Here is a 19,807-nt window from a genome sequence, read left to right as displayed (position 1 = left end):
AACCAACAAAACAAACAAAAATAAGTACCTTCTTGTATATCAGCGTTAGCTTAGGAAACAGGCACCAAAATGGCAATACTTTTTTAAGGCAAGACAGATTTGTAATATATTTGTTCACTGTGCAAAGGTATCCTACCTTGTACAAAATAAATTGAATTTCTCTCAATGTGTAGTTCTCCAACGTACTCATTCGCAGAGCCAAACTTCCAGCCTGCACAGATCCAAGCTCTCCAGGTGATGGGGCTGCTCCCCTCAGCCAAAAGCCCCCGTGCACCAGGCTAGGACAGAACTGACAGGATGGCTCAGAAAACCCAGTGCTGCCATTCCAAGCTGGAATAAACCAAAGGTAAGCAGCTCTGCACACCCTTCTCCCAGTTCCTCAGCAGTCTGAGCTCAGTGAGACTCCTGGGAATGCTCAATCCCAGCTGGAAGAGCCCCTGCATGCCCACCACGTGTGGTGACACTGCCTGGGCCTCTCCCAGGTTCCCAGGCCTTTGGATGGACACTTGGTGACCCACGGTCACCCAGCAGCCGTGGGACAGGACACGAGGCAGCCCAGCAGCTCCCAGGGAGCCCAGTGAAAAAAATCACAGATTTGCAGTGGAAACACCTTCAGAATTAATGAGTTCCAGGCAATGCAGCCACTGCTACGTGCTGAAGCTTTTCAATATTTGTGCTTCATATTTCTAAAAATCTTGTTAACTAAAGCCCAGTGTGTAATCTTCTTATTTGACAAGCCACACTCAATAAGCTATTTAAGGCTAGAAATTCATCAGGTCTCAATTTATAGAATAAGTAATTCTAGCTTAATAAAAATGTCTTTAAATCAGAACAATTCTACGTCCTTTCTGCTTAAGAGTCAGAACCTCAACTCCCATCAAAGACAGGAATCACTGATGCTCACTGAATAATTGTTAAAAGTTGGGGCTTTCAAACACGTGGATGACAGAAAAAACTTTTGGAAGCATTCTACAGAATTCCCAGAATCTCAGAAAGCTCCTTCCAGGGCCCAAAGCAGTGTCTGTTACCATCAGTTGTCTCCCATTAGCAGGGAGGAGACACTTCAGTACACAAGTAGTGCCAATTATGGAACAGAAGGATTAATCAGCAGCTGAACAGGACAATCCCCCATTGGAAAGCATTCAGATGAAATAACAACTTGTATTGTTTCTCCCAAACACCTCCGGAAGCACCTTCCTGTCCCAGGAGTGTCACCCAGCCCAGGCCAGGATCTGCAGCCAGGTCCCTGCAATCCTTAGGGAAACACAGCACAGACCCCCAGAACAGGAGGCAAAGGATTTCCCAGGTGGGAAGTTCCTTTTCTGTACACACCCCACTGGAGTTTGCTTTAGAAGTACTCAGCCTCCCACAGTGGTTTGTGCTCCCACCAGCTGCACTGCAATTCCATCTGCTGCAGGAGGAAGAGTTTTGCCTAAAACCACACAAAATCCAGACTGATGTGACAGCAGAGTCAAATCACCTGTGTATAGGAATGAGGAAAGGAAGCAGAGTGAAACTCATCCTGCATTTCCAGCTGACAAATTTAGAACATGGCTGCCAAAGGAAATCAATTAATTCCAAAATCTGCTCCAGTATGGGCAGAGAATGTGCTGCAAGAACAGCTCCTGCAGTGAGTGAGGGGCTGGGCTCACAGCTCACCCTCAGAGCAGTCCCCAGGGCCCCCAGTGCTGCCCCGTTGGTGCTCATGGGCACCTTTCATCAGGACACCTCAGCAGGATCCAAAGCTTCCATCATCTGCTGCAGAAGGCAGGACTTCGTCTCCCTCCAGATTTTCTTCCTCGTGGCAACATGGGGGAAAAAAAACAGGTTTGTACAAGTTATTCAGAGGTTTGAGTAGAGTGAACCCACAGAATTTTCTAAGCTTCAAAGCTTCCTGAAGCTGCCGAAGTGCCCTGGCTACAAACTGCAGCAGCCCCAGGAAGCTCAGAGCTGCTCCCAGGGAAGGCAACTGTGCTACACAACCCCTTCAGCTCCTTTTCCAGGGACACTTCCACTTCAGTGTCTTCTCACTGCCTCTTTCAAGAGGCTCATAAGGTAAAACCTTCAGGTCAAATCCCAATTCTCCCAAGAAGTGCACCCAACACCACAGTGAGTTGTCCCCTGTAATTCTTTATTAGAATCATGGATGAATATATTTTAAATCAATCTAAAAAAATAATGAATCAAAGTACAGTACATGCATAAAATACAAAGTAATTTACAAACAGATCAAAATAGCATCTTCAGAACTAATACCAGGAGGAGAAATGGAGTAAAAAACAAGAAGTGACCGACTACAGCAATGCCTTCCGTGTGCCTCACACATCATGAGCACCGCGAGACAGAAAGGTTGGGAACAGAACACAGCTGGAAGTGCCAACCACATCTGGATCTTCCAAGTGGGTCATATCAGAGTTTGAGAAACGTCCCCTACAATCAGTTACTTCCCTGTAATTGTATAAATAAGTGCAGGCATTTGCACAACAGAGTTCCTTTAAATCCTGTGGGATTGCAGTGGCTGTGGCCCCCAAAGCCAGTGTCAGGCGTGTTCAGGAACAGCACAGAGCGAGTGACAGAAGGCACAGTTCATGTATCCCTGAACAGGCAGATTGGACAGGACTGGTATGGAGCAGCAGACCACAGGAGGAACACATCCAGACAGAAAACTCCAGAGGGTTTTGTTGAAGAACATACAGCAAACCACTGGAATAATTTAAAAATACTGGATCAACCAGAACTGAAAACTAAGGCCAGGTAGTGGAAGTTATTAATTCATCAACTCAAGCACTTGTATCTATTAATATATGTGGCATGCATTAATAGATGTGATATGTAATATGTGCCAACACCCTTCAAGTCTGTGTCCCATGAAAGAAAAAAAAGGCATCCTCAAATCCTGATACCACCAGCACTGTGGAGGCCAAGCCTCCAGCAGCACAAAGATGCTGCAAGTTCCAGAGCTGGAGTGACCCTTCCTCACGGACATGGCTCCTGCATTCACTTCCTTCACAAGGGGCACCTCCGTGGGGTCCCAGCAGCTCTGCCTCACATCAACCTCCTCTGCAGCAGGTGCCAAACCACAGCACCTCACTCAGGCAGCCAGAACTGCTGCTAACTGCTGCTTGTTCACAAGAAATTCTCTTTTCTCCCCTGTAATATCCTGTAAAACTTCACTTGACAATCTGAAGATGTAGCCAAAAACATACAACTTACAATAAAATTGCACTTCAGAGCTTCGCCGAGCTTTAGATGCAGAATACACCTTAAGACAAGGAAAGATTATTCTGCCCAGAGAGATTTTCCTCGTTAACCTGACAGTAATTGCTTTGTGAGGAGCAGGATAACGTCTTCAAGTGCTCTCCAAAGGTGTCAGTGCTCTGACTAGTGGGCATCATGTTGGGAAGGGATCAGCTGAGTTCCAAACAATTTACTGAGCCCAAACCGACAGGTCGGTGTTGGGAAAATACTGCAGCCACATCCAAGTAAGAGATTGATAAACACTGAAATCAAAGTGTTTAAGACATGGAGAAATTCGTGGAGAAGGAATAAGCAGTAACTAAACACAAGAATGTAACCACAAGAATTACAAATATATTTAAATCTTGGACCTGGGGAATATACACGGCCTTTTAGGAAAGAATGGACAATTTATATATTCTGACAGCACTGCATCTTTGGTTTGTTTTCAGTGGTTGGAGGGACGTGGATGGGAACCACGTTGTTGCTTGGGGACATGTCATTCTCACGTCTGTCAGACATCTGCTTCTGGGAAACAATCCGATAGATCTCTGGAAGAGGAGAAAGAGCTGATCAATATGTGCACACCAGCAAAATGCCATCAGAGAGTTAAACCTGGGGGAAACCAGGCATAGCTTTGGAATTACATAAGTAATGCAATGAAGCTTCCACACAAGGTTCAATTGTGGTGTTTTCTAGATACAGAAAATAAAATAAATTTCTGCAACAGAAATTACTTTTTAAACAACTGTTTTACTTTCCTTGAGATAAGAGTCAGTAAATGGATGGAATTCACAAATCTCCATGCTATGAATGAGAAACTATGTGCCCATCCATTCCTTCTGAAGGTTCTTAAGCTCCAAGGACGGTGTCCAGGGACAAGGTCACATGTTTGCTGATGTATCCACAAACAGGATTAAAGGGAACCATTCCAGATTTCTCTCCCTGATAGGACTGCAAGGGCAATTTCTTCTTGCTGAGCACACCCATCACGTCTATCATATTCAAGCAGTGTTAAATCTTCAGAAAAGGTTGATTTGGGCCCAAAGGGGGAGATTCAGCCCCTGCAGCAGCACAGAAACCCTATACAAAATGTGCTGTGTGAGAAATACGGGCTCCAGATGAAGAGATTCTTAACAGAGGAACCAGAGAGCATGGGATAAACACCTGCACCAAGAGCCTTGCCGTGTTCCTGGGGCTTTCATGGCTGATGGTGCTGCACAAAAACTCAGAGCAGCTTCAGCTGCACTGAGAGAGTAAAGCGTGTGTAGCACTTCACCCCCAGAAAGGAAACACAGCACACCAAAAATAGAACGTGGGGAACTCACTTGGCAAATTTGAATTTGAAAACCATTAAAAAAAAATAAAAGCTTGCTAAAGCTCAGGTTTTCAAAAAGCCCCAGTTCAAACTCAGAAGGAAAAAACTATACATTAAAATGGCTTTTTCATATGCAGTCAGGTACAGATCAGGTCATTGAGGCAACCAAACAAGAGTTGAACAGGTTAAAGGATTTTCTGATTTCACCCTTTCTCAAGCTTACTCTTCTTTCCAACCATCTTACACATAAACAACCTCACAAGATAAGTGAAACCCATGAAACCAGACCTTAAAGCCACCTGCAGCCCGGTGTGTGAATGTGCAGACAGGGTTCAGCTCGGCCCTGTAGCAGTGCTCAGCAGAGCCTGAGTGTGGGGTGGGAGGAGCAGAGCTGGAGAAATCTGCTCTGCACCTTCAGAAGCAGCTTCGTGCTCAGGGCTGGCAGCCAGTTCACTCCCAGTGCAGAACAATGCCTGTTCCCATCAACAGGAAAAGCCCCTGGCCACCTTTGTTACTGGGAATTCTCCGGTAGCACCTCAGCAGCAGCAGTTCTCAGTTTCACAGAGAATTTCCTGAACAAGCTCATACACGTCCCTGACAAACACACTGGCTCCACCCCACCAGCCAGAAGACTCACACAGGGCCCTCTGTGTAACAGCATCATCTGACAGCAAAGATCTTCAGCAAACAGCCCCAAAGCCTTAAAAATAATCTTAACAGCACCAATTCCCTTACTGATAATCTGCTCCTGACTCTGGGAACATCTTCCTACGATCCTCACTTCCACAACCTCCCCAGCATCCTGCAAGTGAATCCACTGTCAACAGCCCCAAATTTGCTGCTTCCTGCTGCTTCTTCCTCCTCTGCAGAGCAAAGCTTGGTGCAGGCACAGCCTAAATGCTAAAACCTGTCCTTCCCTGGTGAGCTGCACACCTAGCACACAGGGCTGTGCTGCTGTGGCAGGGGAGGGGAGGGGGAACAGCCCAAACCTGCTCTCACTGGGGCAGAATGCCCAGCAGCCAAGCCTGCACCGGAACTGCTGCCCCGAGAGCTCTGGGCTAATGAAGATGTGCTCTTTTTAATGAGGACACAGCACTCTGGGCTCTGCTCAGGAGCTGAATGAGACCTTATTAAGGGCACATTTAGCAGAATGCATCACTGCATAATAGGGAACTGTGAGAGACAGGCCTTGCACTGTGAGAGCTGGGAAAAGGAGACACTGCTGCCCAGGAGGAGCTGGGCCAGGCCTTGGCTGCTCAGCCTACACTGGGGTTCCATTCATTTTCAGGTGTACAGAGGCAACAAAAGAGGAAATCCCTTGATTTTTTGATGTTAATTCTCTGATGTTGTTTCCTTGGTGATGGGATTCCTTAGAGATGAAACCACGGCAGAATGCAGTGTGGGAACAGAGACAGCACAGAGGCAGGCAGGGAAGGGAGGCAGACTCCAGTTTACTTTAAGGATGCTTTATCCTGCTGTGAATGCTCAGGGTGGCTGGGATCATAATACCAGTCTCTCTTATTTGCCAGATGATACAAAGCAGCTTTGTGTGCACAACAATCAGCCCTGGCAGTCTAGACATCCTGGAACAGAAGAATCTGGATAGGGACCATTACTCTAAGTCACAGATGGGAAAGGTCCTCAAAACCTCATCTGGAATCCACAGCAGGACAGGAAGCCCACCACATGCATGATACACCCCCTCTAAAAGTCCTCTATATGCGGGAGAAGAAAGAAGAGCTTTTATCCCTTATTCCACCTGTAGCAACAGATCACATACTCAGGCTGTGCTAACGACACTGGACTCATATTTCCCATGGGCAAAGCCTTCTACCCAAAGTGCTTGATCTGAGAATCCAGGTGTGGATAAGCTTAACAGGGACCCTGCTACACCTCCAAGGGAAGCACCTTCACCAACCTCCATCCCTGTCCCAACCAGGCCAGCTTCAGAAGGGCTGGAAAGAAAGGGGGGTTGCTACAGACCTTGGTCACAACACCCTGTTCAGGAGAGATCCCAGCAGCTGGGGAAAGGCTCTGAGCAGCCTGGGGTGTCTGTGGTGCAGCTCCCAGCACTGCAAATACCAGCAGGGCTGGTGCAGCAGCTCGTCCTGCCCCTTCTGTCAGCCAGCTCAGCTCGCAGCCACCGGCAACGCCTGCTGGCTTCCCCAGCTTCCTGCTCCCAAGGACAGCCAGCATTCCACCCACAGGCACTGAGCTGGGAGGCAGCCCTGCCAAACACAGCAGCCAGGATTCTGCGGGGTGACTCCAAAGACCACATTCCTCAGATGACTGCCCCCCTCTTTCCTCCAAAGCAAGTCATTAAGAGAAAAAGCCAGCTGTGAAGTGAGCTCCAGAACAGCCCTCCTTAGCATGGCAGTCACAGCCCAGCTGGAGCCAACCTGCTGCTCAGGCACTGTTCACTGCACCTTTATCTCCCCCAAACAGGAGCCCCTGTCTGCAGAGAGCACATGCCCACTAAGCACAAGTGTTTCTTCCAGCACAGCTGAACTGACCCCTCCTGAACAAGGATCACATGGATCCTATTCACAAACCCAAGAGCTCTTCACCCCAAACTCTGTCACAGCAACATGCAGGCTACACTGACATCCATGGAAAAGCAACAGCCTCAAGAATCTGTCAGAGCCCACCATGAGCAAGTTTTATCACCTGTTCACCCATTACAGACAGCTCTGCTTACAGACATATTAAAATATATATAAACCAGAAAAAAAATCAAACCTCCACAGATTAGAATCCAAATTCATTTCTGGAATAAAAAGTACTGTGAGAAGCATGTGAGGAGAAATAAAGAAAGCCCAGCCCCTGCCCTAGAGGTGGGTGCTTCCCATAGCAGCAGCAGTGCATCCTTTGAGCATCCCACAGCTGTGAAGGCAGCCCAGGGCACACAGGAAACTTCTCACCTCTGCAGTGTCACAGAACACAACAGGCCAGCAGCAGATGGGGACTGTGAGGTGATCAGACTATGCAGCCATGACAGCCACCTCGGGAGAGAATAAACACTGCCTGATTTATCTGATGTTGTTTTATTAGTGCTGGTGTATGACAGTTAATTAACTAACCTGCATCTGAGAGCCCAAGCCTCTGCGAACAGAAAGTGGGAGCAGCAAGGCTTGTTCTACACAACACACAGCACATCTGGCCAAATCTGACCTCAAAGTTGAGGTGCTCCTGAGAAGGGCTACCAAGGATGTGGGCATAAAGAAAGTCTCAGGTTTTGGGACTGACAAGTGAGCAATGTCTTTCTCCTGAAAAATCTATGCCCAAATTCATGTGCATTTTTGACAGGACTGCCTTTAGGCATGTGAAGAAAACAGGAAATGCAGCAGGCATCCCAACACCTCTGCATTCAGCCACTCCTTAGTCATCCACCCTCTGATGGCAGTTTGTCATGTAGGGAGCAAATGTGTGAGCTAACAGAACTTCTTTCTTTTTGGAACAAATTTGTGCAATGCTAGAATTACAACCCAATGACTACACTGAAGTTAAAAGGGAACCACGTGGTTCAATCAAAAAGGAAACAAAGTTCTTTATTCATCTAACACAAACACACTTTTGGCTGGTATCTGCACAGGAGCACTACTGCTTAGGACCCCAGGGTAAGAACACAATAGAGTCAGAACTGTCAGAGGCCTCTTACAACAGGCTGAAACAAGAAACAGATGGACACAGGCACTTAATACCCCAGTAGCCCAACACCCCTCTCCACTGCAGGCTGTCCATAAAGCATTTCAAACACCTGAAGAAATGATACAGGATTTATAGTTTTACTACAGTAAATAACCTCCTAGTTCTATGCTCACATGCATGTTCCAGTACAGCTACCAGGACCTTTCTGGTGTGTTTTTAAAGGAATGTCTAAATTAGGTGCCAAAGAGGAGAAGTTCAGAACTAGCTGGTGTCAATGTCACAGCAACCAGATCTGATTTACAGACAGTTTGGAAGTGGGGCCACTGCTCATGCCAAGCACATCACGTAGCCTGGCACATGCTACACTGGGAAGGAGGGACTTTAAATTTGCTACTGGAAAACATGTTGGAGGCAGCTGGAGAAAACAAGAGACTGCCTGGCACACGAGAACAGAGACACAGCAAGCAGAGGAGTGTCTCAGATGTTTTGAAAACTCAGACTAGAGCATTTGCCAAAGCTGAGAATTATGAAAACTCCAAAACCAGAGGCCACAGTGTCCCACTGTGCCCTGGCTGCTCAGAGATGCAGAAGCCTCATGACAGTGAGTGACTTCCATACCAATTTGTGAATTCCTACCCCACCTTTACAAGTCAGGGTTAAGTTAAGGTTCTCCAAACTGAGTGTCTCAGCTTTAACAAGTTTTGCCTACCTAAACAAGGCTTTAAACAAAAAGGAAGTACTTTATCCACAGAGCATAAAAATGCAGCACTGACTGCTGTCACATGTTACACAGGCCAAAAGTCCAGGCAGGACTATTAAATGCAACAACAGCAACTCCTGCAGCTCAGGAGTCAGTGTGTCTCAAAGGAAGAATCTCTGCTCTTTCATCCCTTTTTCCTTGGCAACTGCTGTGGTCACCATTAAAGGTGGAAACAAAGTGGACTGACTTCTCCTTGATAAACAATGGCTGCTCTCACTTGCTGCCAGCATGAGACAATTCCCTCCCGTGGGCACTCCCTGTAATGGGAGATGGAAACTGAAACACAAACCAGGCTGACAAGAAACCCGGGGCAGATCAAAGTGAACAAGGATTCATTCCCCAGTTCAAGGCTGGCCTTTCAACTGTGACATTTTGAAACTGGACTCCAAATCTTATGGCTAATGAAGAATGATTTAATAGCAACATTTTAAACACTTCATAGGCAAAGAAATGCCTATTTGCATCATATCTGAGCAGCATTCTGCCCTTCCCCCTTGAAGCACAAAGCCCTGCATGACTCACCTGTCAGAATAGTCTGGAAAGCTGCTTCCACATTTGTAGAGTCTAAAGCAGACGTCTCAATAAATGACAAACCATTCTTCTCTGTGTGGACAGAAATACTATAATTAGAGAGGTACAGCACATACCTGTTTCCCATCTGGAAAAGCTTCTGTACCAGATAATATTTGTAGTGTTCCTGATGAGACACCCAGGTATCAAGAGAAAGGAAAACAAGTTGTGGGGTTTTCCCCCTTAAGTGATGAGAAAGTGACACCACCCAACACCAACACTAGAATTTACACCCACTCCCAAGCACAGGTACCAGCCCAGTGCTGTGTTACTTTAAGGCACATTTTCCTGCATCACTGAAAGGGAGAATCTGTTGCAGTTTCTTTGTGTGAGAAAAATTCTGAATTTTCTTCAACCTCATCAAGTTTCTCCACCTCCCACCTGTTAATATATCACAGCAGTTTATTTAACAGGAACAGAGCAGCAGGGGGAATGACACTCCTCCAGCTGCAGGCAGGGATCCTCACTGGCCATAAACTCTCCCAGTGGAGCTACAGCAAACTTTCATGTGAGGAATCCAGCTACACTCCTGGATGAAAGAGACTGGGTCTGAACCAAGGCTTACAGAAACTACAACTACTGTTCACAGACCTTAATTACATAACAAAAGTCAGAGAGCCAGTTTAATGAAAGTGTTCAGCCACAGGCACCTGTGTAAGGCTGCAGGTCAGTTGGGACACTGAAGGCAAAGCGAACCACACTAGAAACTCAAACCTAAAACCACAGGCACAATTTCTGCAAGACAAACAGTGCCCAGCCAAGAGAATAAATCTGATTTAAGATGTTCAGGTGCCTCTGGCTGATTCTTGAAACAACATGCACGTTCTACAAGATCTGCTTTCAGACTGAATGTGCCATGTGACACTCAGGAACATGACAAGCCTCAGGTTTTACCTCCTACCCACACCCTCCCCAGGCCAGGCAGGCAGACCCCCAGCCAGCAGCAGGAAATTCCTGAGCCCCCCACCTGCAAAGGCCCTGGCCTCGTCGGTGGGGACGGCCCTGAGGTGGCGCAGGTCGCTCTTGTTGCCCACGAGCATGATGACGATGTTGCTGTCGGCGTGGTCCCGCAGCTCCTTCAGCCACCGCTCCACGTTCTCGTACGTGAGGTGCTTGGCGATGTCGTACACCAGCAGAGCCCCCACGGCTCCCCGGTAGTACCTGGGCACAGGGGACAGCCAGCCACAGTCAGGTCACAGGAGCCTGTGCCACAGTGGGGAACAGCTCTGGCTATGCCAGCCATGCAAACAGGGCCCAGGGCAGTTCCCCAGGGCCGTGGGACAGGACACCAGCCGGATGAAGTTACGCCACAGGGCCAGCTCAGAGTGTGGGAGCGAGGCAACCCCCATGGCTCTGGGGAAACCCTGCATCCCAGACATGAAACTCTGGGCTCTTTCCACCTCTGATCCACTCCTGAAAATTTTCCCCCACCCATCACTGTGGGTGCAGCACAGGCACAGCCCAGAGCGATAAGGAGACTGTAGAGTGACTCACTGGGTCATAAAAATGTCAGAGTGATCTACTCCCTTTAGCAAAGGCCACAGCTCCTTTCAAGTGAGAGCCACAGCAATACATTCAAAAGGAAACAGGCTGTGTTCTCCCACCCCACAGTTCCCTCCAGCTCTACTGAAATCCAGCTTTTGCTATGCTGGTTTTTAACAATCAAACAAGCACACAAGCGAGCAGTTTTTCCTGGCTGCTACAGGAAGGTTTCAGCTCTAAGGTTACCACTGATAAAACGACCAGGAACACTGATATTCCTTTATCATTCACTTCCATGGAAATTAGTCTCTCAAAGCTCTTGCATTCTCAACTTGAAATGCCCCCAGTTACGTGTCATGAGAGCACTGCAAAGGAAATCAGTCTGTGCAGGAACACACCAGATCGAGTTTCTGGGCTGAATAATATTTAACCTTCCCACACCAGAGGCTGTGCATATTACCCAATAAAACACTAACACCCCTGTTTGCAGTTGGTGAGGAACTGGAAGGGCCCAAAATCGCCCTCCTCAGCCAAAGCTTGTCCTCAGCCACCCGGGCTGCACTTACGCTGAGGTTATGGCTCGGTATCGCTCCTGCCCCGCTGTGTCCCAGATCTGAGCCTTTATTGTCTTCCCATCCACCTGGATGCTCCTCGTTGCAAACTCCACTCCAATGGTGCTTTTGCTTTCCAAGTTAAACTCATTGCGAGTGAACCGAGACAGAAGGTTGCTCTTGCCTACTCCAGAGTCCCCAATAAGTACAACTGCAAGACAAAAATTATATCAGACTCAGACTCCAGGTGTAGATGACACATTGAAAATCACACACAAGAAATATTTCTTTTAAGGAATGAAGCATGAAGGAAAAGGACAGCACCATCCTTGTCATGGGTCTGTTGTCCAGGTCTCAATATTTCTGGAAAACCAGAGCTGCCCCATTCACCAGCATTTTGAACAGATGTTAGACTTGACTTTCAATGGTTATATTTCAGCCTCCTTTGCCCAGCATGGAACAACATTCTTCTTTTAGGAACAACATACATGGCTGTCACTGCAAATGCTGGTGACCAGTTATATTTCCTTAAACAATACTAGAACTAAAAACCAAAATACACAAACCCTACAACCACACAACTGAAATCTGCTTTGCTGAAGAAGTCCAAAACACAGGGCAAGCAGAACACTCTGCTTTCACTTTACACTCCTCATGCCTTTGCAGAAGAGAGGTTCCCCCCTTGGGACAGAAAACTTTGTGAATGAAAAGAGAACCAAACCAAAGAACCCCCAAGGCCACCATCACCCTGCCAGCCAGTTTGAAATGTTTGCTGAGCCACAGCTCTCTGCCCTTCTGCAGTCCCCACTGCTGCTGTGGCTTCTGCACACATCAGGCCGGAGACTGAAGCTGCCCAAAAAAGCTGCCAGGGGATCACTGAGCCTCACAACTGGATCCACCATTCCCTGGCTCAGCTTGACTCATCCCAGCACCAGTGCCAAGCAAACTAATTGGAAGGATTCAGCTATGCTTGACAAGAGACTGACAGGAGGTTCAAAGTCCAGTTCCTGCAGGAAAAACAGCATCACGAGGATTCACTGCATTATCTTGTAAAGCTGAGTTGAAAGGTGCAAGTTTAATTGTAACTTAAAACTTAGTACCAGAGGCAGAACAGTGGATGAAATGTGTTCACAGAGTCATGTCAGGTGATCCTATGGCTTTAAGGATGATAAGGTTCCAAACCAGTAGTGAAAGAAAGGGAAGAAAAATAAGATAAAATCTTTGGGAAGAAAGGCCAATGACAAAGTTCAGCAGTGAAACAACACCAGCCCAAGCAAAAAAGTGCACACTCAGGTGACAACAAACATTGTGTCTTTGTTTAATTAGAAAAAACAATTACTTGCTCAGTCACACACATCATTAACTGTTAAGACACCACAACACAGCATTAAAGATGCTGTGTGGTACAACAAAGCAACGAGTGCACCAAACACACTCAATGACACAAACCCCCTGTGGAGCTCAGTCCAGCAGCAGAAACACTCCCATCTGCTGCTGCAGCCCTCTGCAGCTTCTGTTTAAATAATGCAGAGCAATTCTTTGCTCTGACTGGAAGGGCAGAGCAGCACCTTTTAAACTCCCTCCATAAATGAAAACTGCAGAAACGTTGGCTTCAAGCACGGCCTTGCGCAGAATACTTCATCAAAACAAACATCTTCCCAGCCGCCCGTGCCAGCTGACTCAGCACACAGCCGGCCAAGCAGAGGTTGCAGAAAGCAGCCTCTGTTAACCTCTCCTGTGTAGGAAGATCACAAGTGCAGGTGGGTGGCAAGGCCCTGAATGCAAACAGGAGTCTGCTTTCCTACGAGCGAGGTCACTGCTCAACAGCTCTGCTGGCACAGAGATGCTACACCCTGATAAACCCGGTGCAGGGGACAGGGCACCACTTGCATCACCACCCCTGGCAAACAGCCACAGCTTTCCTCTGCCACTGGCAAGTCACTTCTTCAACACTGTTTTGGCAGGTTTGGACCATGGGTTTAGATGACATCATGTTTGTATTCACTGGGACACACAACAAGTTCCTAGGAGGGAAAAGCTGACAGCTCCCTTTGCACAGCTCAGTCCTGCTATCACCCAGCAGTAGCCAGAAGCTTCTCTAAGCAAGAAAAGCAATCCACATTCACCATTTTCTTTTCCCAACAGGATGCATCATATACCTGTTAAATATTCCCTCAAACCTGTTCTTGTAGGTCAGTGCAAAGCCCACCTTTAAGTCATTTAACAATAGAGGGATCCCTTTAATTCCTCTGCCAGGCTTTTTTCCTTACCGTGTCTGATTCCCACACTGCTTATGTTCTGAATGGTTTCCAGCACCAGATTAATGTGTCCCAATTATAAGGGGAAAATAATACCTTCCTCCTTGAAGTCAGCTATTTCCTCTACTTAATTGGGCCACTGCAGCTCCTCTTGAACACAGGCACGAGGACAGCTTGGAATGTCAGCAGGCGCCTAAGACTCCTCACACCTTCTGCATTTCTGCCAGTCTGGGCAAGTATCACTCTTTAAATAAAATTATGAACTGAAACAGCTCTAACAGCCACTCAGGTTGTCTTATTAATTTCAGTTTGGCTTTCCTTATCAAGCCACCATGTTTTGATATTTTATACTACACAGTGTTCCCATGCATTACATTCTTAACATAGAAATGCAGTAGGAATGACCCTGGATGGCCAAGTCCCATACTAAACACCCCAAGCAAACAGTTTCTGGCCATGATAAAGTTAATTTTTCCTGCACATTGTCCCTTTCATTGGGTTCTTTTCCAGAAACTCACTCCTAATGTTTAGAAATTGCCTTCTGATTTTCGGAAGGAATTAGTGGTCAGCTGATGGTGGTGTCCATGTGCCAGCATTCTCCATTAGCTTATTAGTGTCTTCTCCCAGTGGTGTTTAGGCTGGGGTATTTACAGAAAGCAACCACAGCTTGTCTGGGCTTTGCTGTATTTGCTAAATACAAAAACTTGCAAATGGTTCCATATAAACACATCATTCATTTCCCCAAACACCTTCCCTACAAGTTTTTCAAATTCTTTTCAGCACAGTGAGAACTGCACACCTTGTTCTAAACCAGATCTCCCTGTGATGCAGACAAGAATTTCTGTAGTTCCATCTCTGTTAGGTACATCTGGAGCTGGAATTATTTCTCCTGGCTATTTCACCTTGATGGCTCTATCTGCCAGTCATCAGACCTAATTGTTCAGCTTTAGGATGGCAAACTTTTACTTTACCAGAGTCCAAGTCCTCAGGGATAAACCTTATATCCCAAATCCCAGCTTATCTGGAGGACCACAGTCCTCATCTGCACACAGCTCTCAGTGCCACACTCCCACTTCCTCTGTCCCACCCAGCTTGCATCACCCACAGATTCCTTTTCTACACCAGCACTGGAAGGAGGAAGGTCTGGAGGAAACGTTTTAGCCAGTTCAGACCCAGTCCTGACATTAATCAATAACCAGCTGTGGAGCACCACCTCCCTCACAGGAGCAGCACCTTAGGAAGCTGCACAACCAAGGAAAATTGTATTGGCACATCTGAAAGTCATGGAAATAATCTCGCAGCCCAAAGTGACTGATTTAGTGGTGGGACAGTTCAATACTTGCAACCACATGCTTTCAATCGATGCATTTGACTTTCTGTAGCATTTACTACCCCAAACATTGAAGACAAGCATACAAACATTCAGTGAAGAGAGAAAAAAAAAGAGTATCAAATCCACAGTACTGTATAGTGACTGATTTAGTGGTGGGACAGTTCAATACTTGCAACCACATGCTTTCAATCGATGCATTTGACTTTCTGTAGCATTTACTACCCCAAACATTGAAGACAAGCATACAAGCATTCAGTGAAGAGAGAAAAAAAAAAGAGTATCAAGTCCACAGTACTGTATAAATTTCACTCTGTAATTCCAGATTTATTTCTGTAGAAGACCAAAATAAGAACTCAATTTCCTAAGCTGCATGAGAAGCAATTTAGAGAACTATGTCAAGAAGGGGTTATTAATTTTTCACCAACATTCCAGCTCACTCACACAATTTTTATTTCTGTAAAACCTCTTAGTTTAAATTTTCAGAAAATATTTTAATCATCTCATTAACTATGAGATCAGGTTGAAAATAGAATCCAGCAGCACTAGCTTGTGTTGTCTGGGGCAAAAGCTATTGCACAAGTCACATATTACATGATCTAGAACAAGCACACCAGCACAAGGAAATCACCATGTCTAAAACTTGTCTCTGCACTGAGCTCTGCTATTAAGAGACATATCAATAAAAAGCTTGGACATGTCTTCATGATCCCCAGAAGAACCTGCTGATGAATACCTCTCCCTGCCCACTTCAGCTGGAGTTCGAAGGGCATGTAAAAAAAAGACTTGATCCTACACATCATAGCTGGCTATAAACCCAACATGGTCATGACTTATTTTAATCACCCTCCTCAGCTGTGCCCCATTTTATTCAGTCTTTTTCTCAAAGACTAAACTGGCACCCCAGAGGCCTTTGGGGCAGGGATTACCTGCCCATACAATCAGTAACACCTCCCAACAGCTCTGCAGTAAATGGCTGCACCAGCAGCTTTGCTGCAGCACCAAAGTGCCTCCACATCTGAGGCAGTGAAAGCCAAGGGCTTCTACCACTGTCAAACCCATACATGTCATGCAGCCACGCATTTATCTAAACACACAAGTAAGAATGTGTCTTCTAAACCCCAAACCAGCAAGCTGGTTCAGTTTCAGTGCATTTCCTCAATATCAAAGGGAGAAGTTGGAGAAACGAACATGATGCAAAGAAGCAGAGAGCTGAGGCTGGAATTTTTCCTAGCAGTAAACTGAACATCACAAGTCAGGTCCATGACATGAGTCTGCCCCAAATGCAGAGTCCCAGATGGTCAAGGTGCAGACATAATCATCCTGAGCTTTGTCCACAGAAAACCTTTTCTGCAAGTGAGGGATCCTTTGACAACTGCTCATCTATTGCAAGCACATTGATCAAAAAGAGCAAAAGGTTCCTGTACTAAAGCCAGGCTTAATTTATTAAGCAATAAAGTAATATCTTTATATCATTATTATATTTTTCTCCTACTAAAATTAGAGCAAGATTTCTATGAACTCGACTTCATAGGCCTTGTGTTTCCTCAGGGGCCATTCTGGGAACAGCAAGCACTGCTCTCAGCCAGACCCTGGAAATATGGAAGAATACAAAGACTGGAAGCTGGACAAGAAGAATTTAACAGAAACTGGTTTTTTCCAAGCTAAGCTTAGTCCTTCCTATACCCTGAAGTGTTGCAACACAGTCAGGAGAAGTGTATTTTGTAACAGGTCCCTGGATTTTATGGTACAGCAGCACAGGTGGGCTCAGTTTACACCCAGCAGCAGAGTCAGCCAGATTTCAACACACAGCAGCAGTCAGGGGCTGACAGGACAAAACCAGAGGTCTCGCAAACAGAAACGTGGCAGCTCAGCCCAGGAGCAGCAAAAGACAGCCAGACTAGAGAACACCACACGATTGTTTTAACCAGGTCAAACCCTGAACTCAGTCCCTCCAACCTACCCATGCAGTCCCTCCATAAACCCAGAAATGCCCTGCTGGATGAAGAGTCCTGACAGACCAACACGCAGAGCCTGACTCCAAATAAGTGATGTTCAAAAACCATGATGTGCATCACAACAGACAGGCTGATCTCTGCCCCAGCCAGCCCCTGCATCTCCAAATGAGCAAAGCCTTCAGACTCGCCATTGTAACCGTCACACTGACGTGCTCCAAACAAGATTTTCTTGCTTCTATGAATTCGTGCAGGCTTTCAAACCCATTTATAATATGCATGGCAATGCACCACTTCAAAATTTGCATACACACCTGAGGGACTTTGTCCTTTTGCTTTCACCCGCTGCCCAATAAAAGAAGCATTACAGATATCCAGAGAAATTATGACAAACAGGAGATACTTTCCCTCTTTGCCCTTATCACTCATTGTTTAAATTTTAATCAATCTGTACATCAATTCAGTATAAGGGCTATGAATCCATTAGGTCTCACTTCTGATTATTTTGATGCCTTTCTCCACCTTTTTAATTCCACAATATCCCTTTCAAAATGGATATGTCTGTCATGGCTACATTTCACCTCAATTCCCAAGATGCTCATGTCTCAAACACTGACTTAACGTTGTCCTCTTTTCCAAAATATTTACCTATCCCTCACCTTTTTGACCAGTGCCTGGCAAGGAGACATTCAGTTCAGAGTTACTTGCAATAATTTCCAGATCATTCCAGAGTGGTGACAGGTTGTTTAGAACTACCATCACCTCTGGGAAGTTACAAAAGTTTCCATGGTTTTATTATTCTGCATTTTTTGTGTTATTTCAGCTGCCACATCAATCCCAGTTAAGTGGCATTGCATCAACTTCCTGCAGTCCACTTTAGGCTGGAAAAACCCAAATCATTTATCTTCACAACAGCATTTTCACAGCATTCCCTGCATCATAACAGCTTCTATAAACCAAGCTAAACAGAAAAAGCTTTAGCAAAGGCAATCAATTAAATCAGCTTTGCACCTCTCCCTATAACTGGATTCCAACTTTATTTTTTCCCAACTATAGAAGGAAGCAGGCCAAATGAAAGATAGGAGCTCTCCCAATAAACTCTGTGTCACTGATATTCCCAGGCTTTCACAGCTAAAACATTAATTACAAGCCCACTGACAGAAGTGCATGAACAAGGGTAATTCAATGGCTTTGATAACCTGCACACAAGTACCTACAATAACATTGCCTGATGCCATTAAACCAGTGGTCAGCAAGGTCCTTGCCAGGGCTGCAAGCTGAGAAAAGAGCCTGTTCTGGAACTTCCTGATTTGGTTTCCATAGCAGTACAGATGACTGATTTATAGGTACAAATAATGCCACTTTCCACACGCAGTTGGCTAAAACAGCCAACAACAAAAAAAATTTAATTCCTCAAAGTTATTAAAGGAGCTTAAAGGTACAGGAAAAAACATCAGTGTTTTCCTTTATCTTCATGATGACAAGCACAGGGTCTCTCACCATTACAACACAACAAGCAATGTTCGTAATCCTAAATTTAAATTTACAACACCACATCACAATAAACAACTACCTTTTTACACTACATTGCTTGCTTTTTCAGTGGGATTTAAAAACCTGGATAGTGAACTTTCAAAACATCAGCACTTCTACACACATTTCACAGCAGGCTATGTGAAGCTGTCCAGCAGGCTGGCGTTTTACTCTGCAGGGAGTGAAAACTGAGTATTTAACAACAACCTGGAAGGTTTTAACCCAACTGGCCACTGCATCGCAGACTGGAGGGGCATCAGCCCTGGAAAACAAGGCATTCCTGCCCTTCCCTGTGGGAGCCAGGACACAGCAAGGCCAGGCTGGACAGGGCTTGCAGCAACCTGGGATACTGGAAGGTGTCCCTGCCTGTGGCGGGGGGTGGAATGCGATGATCTTAAAGGCCCTTCCCACCCAAACCATTCCATGATTCCAGGAGGATTTTCAGATCTCTGGGCGTGGAGCAGCAGGGACATTCCACTCCTCGCCTGAGCACAGAAGGCAGCAAGTCGAACAACCTGATTAAATTAGCGCATCATCTACCAATGCTGAGCATGTCTCATCCACTCGAAAGCTCTATTTACCAGCTGGAAAGGGTTCTTATCAACCTTGACGAGTCCTTATCAGCCCTGGGCATCCTTCCTGGCGATCTTTGCTCGCCATCTCGCAGACCGGCCGCCGCCTCAGCCGGTGCCCGGGGCAGCCTCGGGCCGGCGCTGACACAAATCCCCGCTGCCAAACCCGGCCCAGAGCTGACATTTTGGGGTGAGGGAGGGACACCCGAGCGGGGCCCGGCGATGCCCGGGGCGCTCCCCCACCCGCCGGGCCCCGCGTCAGGGAGCGGCCGCGGCCCCGCCTGCGGGCCCCGCTGCTCTCCCGCCCGCCCGCCGGGCCCTGCCCGCCTCACCTTTGAAGAGATAATCGTACTCGTCGTCGCGGGTGCCCATGGCGGGTGGCGGAGGAGCGGGACCGGGAGCGGAGCGGAGCGGGGCCGGACCCTCCCTGCAGCCACCGCAGCTCTTCCGCCCTCCGCGCTCCGCCCGCCCGCCCACAGGCGCTTCCGGGGCAGCGGCGCCGCCGCACGACCGCGCCCGGGGCAGCGCCGCGGCCGCGCCCTCACCGGGGCTAAAGCGAGCGGGGGTCCCGCCCGGCCCCGCGGCCCCTCAGC

At 46.9% G+C, this 19,807-nt stretch overlaps 1 protein-coding gene across 1 annotated transcript; it reads right to left on the bottom strand.

Moving 5' to 3' along the window:
* Nucleotides 1–2,110: 2,110 nt before the first annotated feature.
* On the bottom strand, nt 2,111–19,701 carry RAB11A (RAB11A, member RAS oncogene family). Its single transcript, XM_041418557.1, has 5 exons — nt 19,547–19,701; nt 11,582–11,777; nt 10,501–10,694; nt 9,486–9,566; nt 2,111–3,788 (listed from the first exon to the last, which is right to left on the bottom strand). Exons 1-5 carry the CDS (start codon nt 19,584–19,586, stop codon nt 3,649–3,651), a joined length of 651 nt encoding a protein of 216 aa, XP_041274491.1. The 5' UTR covers nt 19,587–19,701; the 3' UTR covers nt 2,111–3,648.
* Nucleotides 19,702–19,807: the final 106 nt, after the last annotated feature.

This window comes from Onychostruthus taczanowskii, unplaced genomic scaffold (assembly GCF_017590055.1).
Source record: "Onychostruthus taczanowskii isolate IOZ18803 unplaced genomic scaffold, ASM1759005v1 scaffold6, whole genome shotgun sequence".
NCBI lineage: Eukaryota > Metazoa > Chordata > Aves > Passeriformes > Passeridae > Onychostruthus > Onychostruthus taczanowskii.
The sequence above is the reverse complement of the archived record's forward strand: the minus strand, read 5'-3'. Positions and strand labels throughout refer to the sequence as shown.

Coding starts and splice junctions, on each gene's coding strand:
- RAB11A (XM_041418557.1), bottom strand. CDS start 19,586: ATGGGCACCCGCGACGACGAGTACGATTATCTCTTCAAAG. Junction 11,778..19,546: donor GTACGATTATCTCTTCAAAG/GTGAGGCGGGCA, acceptor TTTGTCTTGCAG/TTGTACTTATTGGGGACTCT. Junction 10,695..11,581: donor TACCGAGCCATAACCTCAGC/GTAAGTGCAGCC, acceptor CCCTGTGCCCAG/GTACTACCGGGGAGCCGTGG.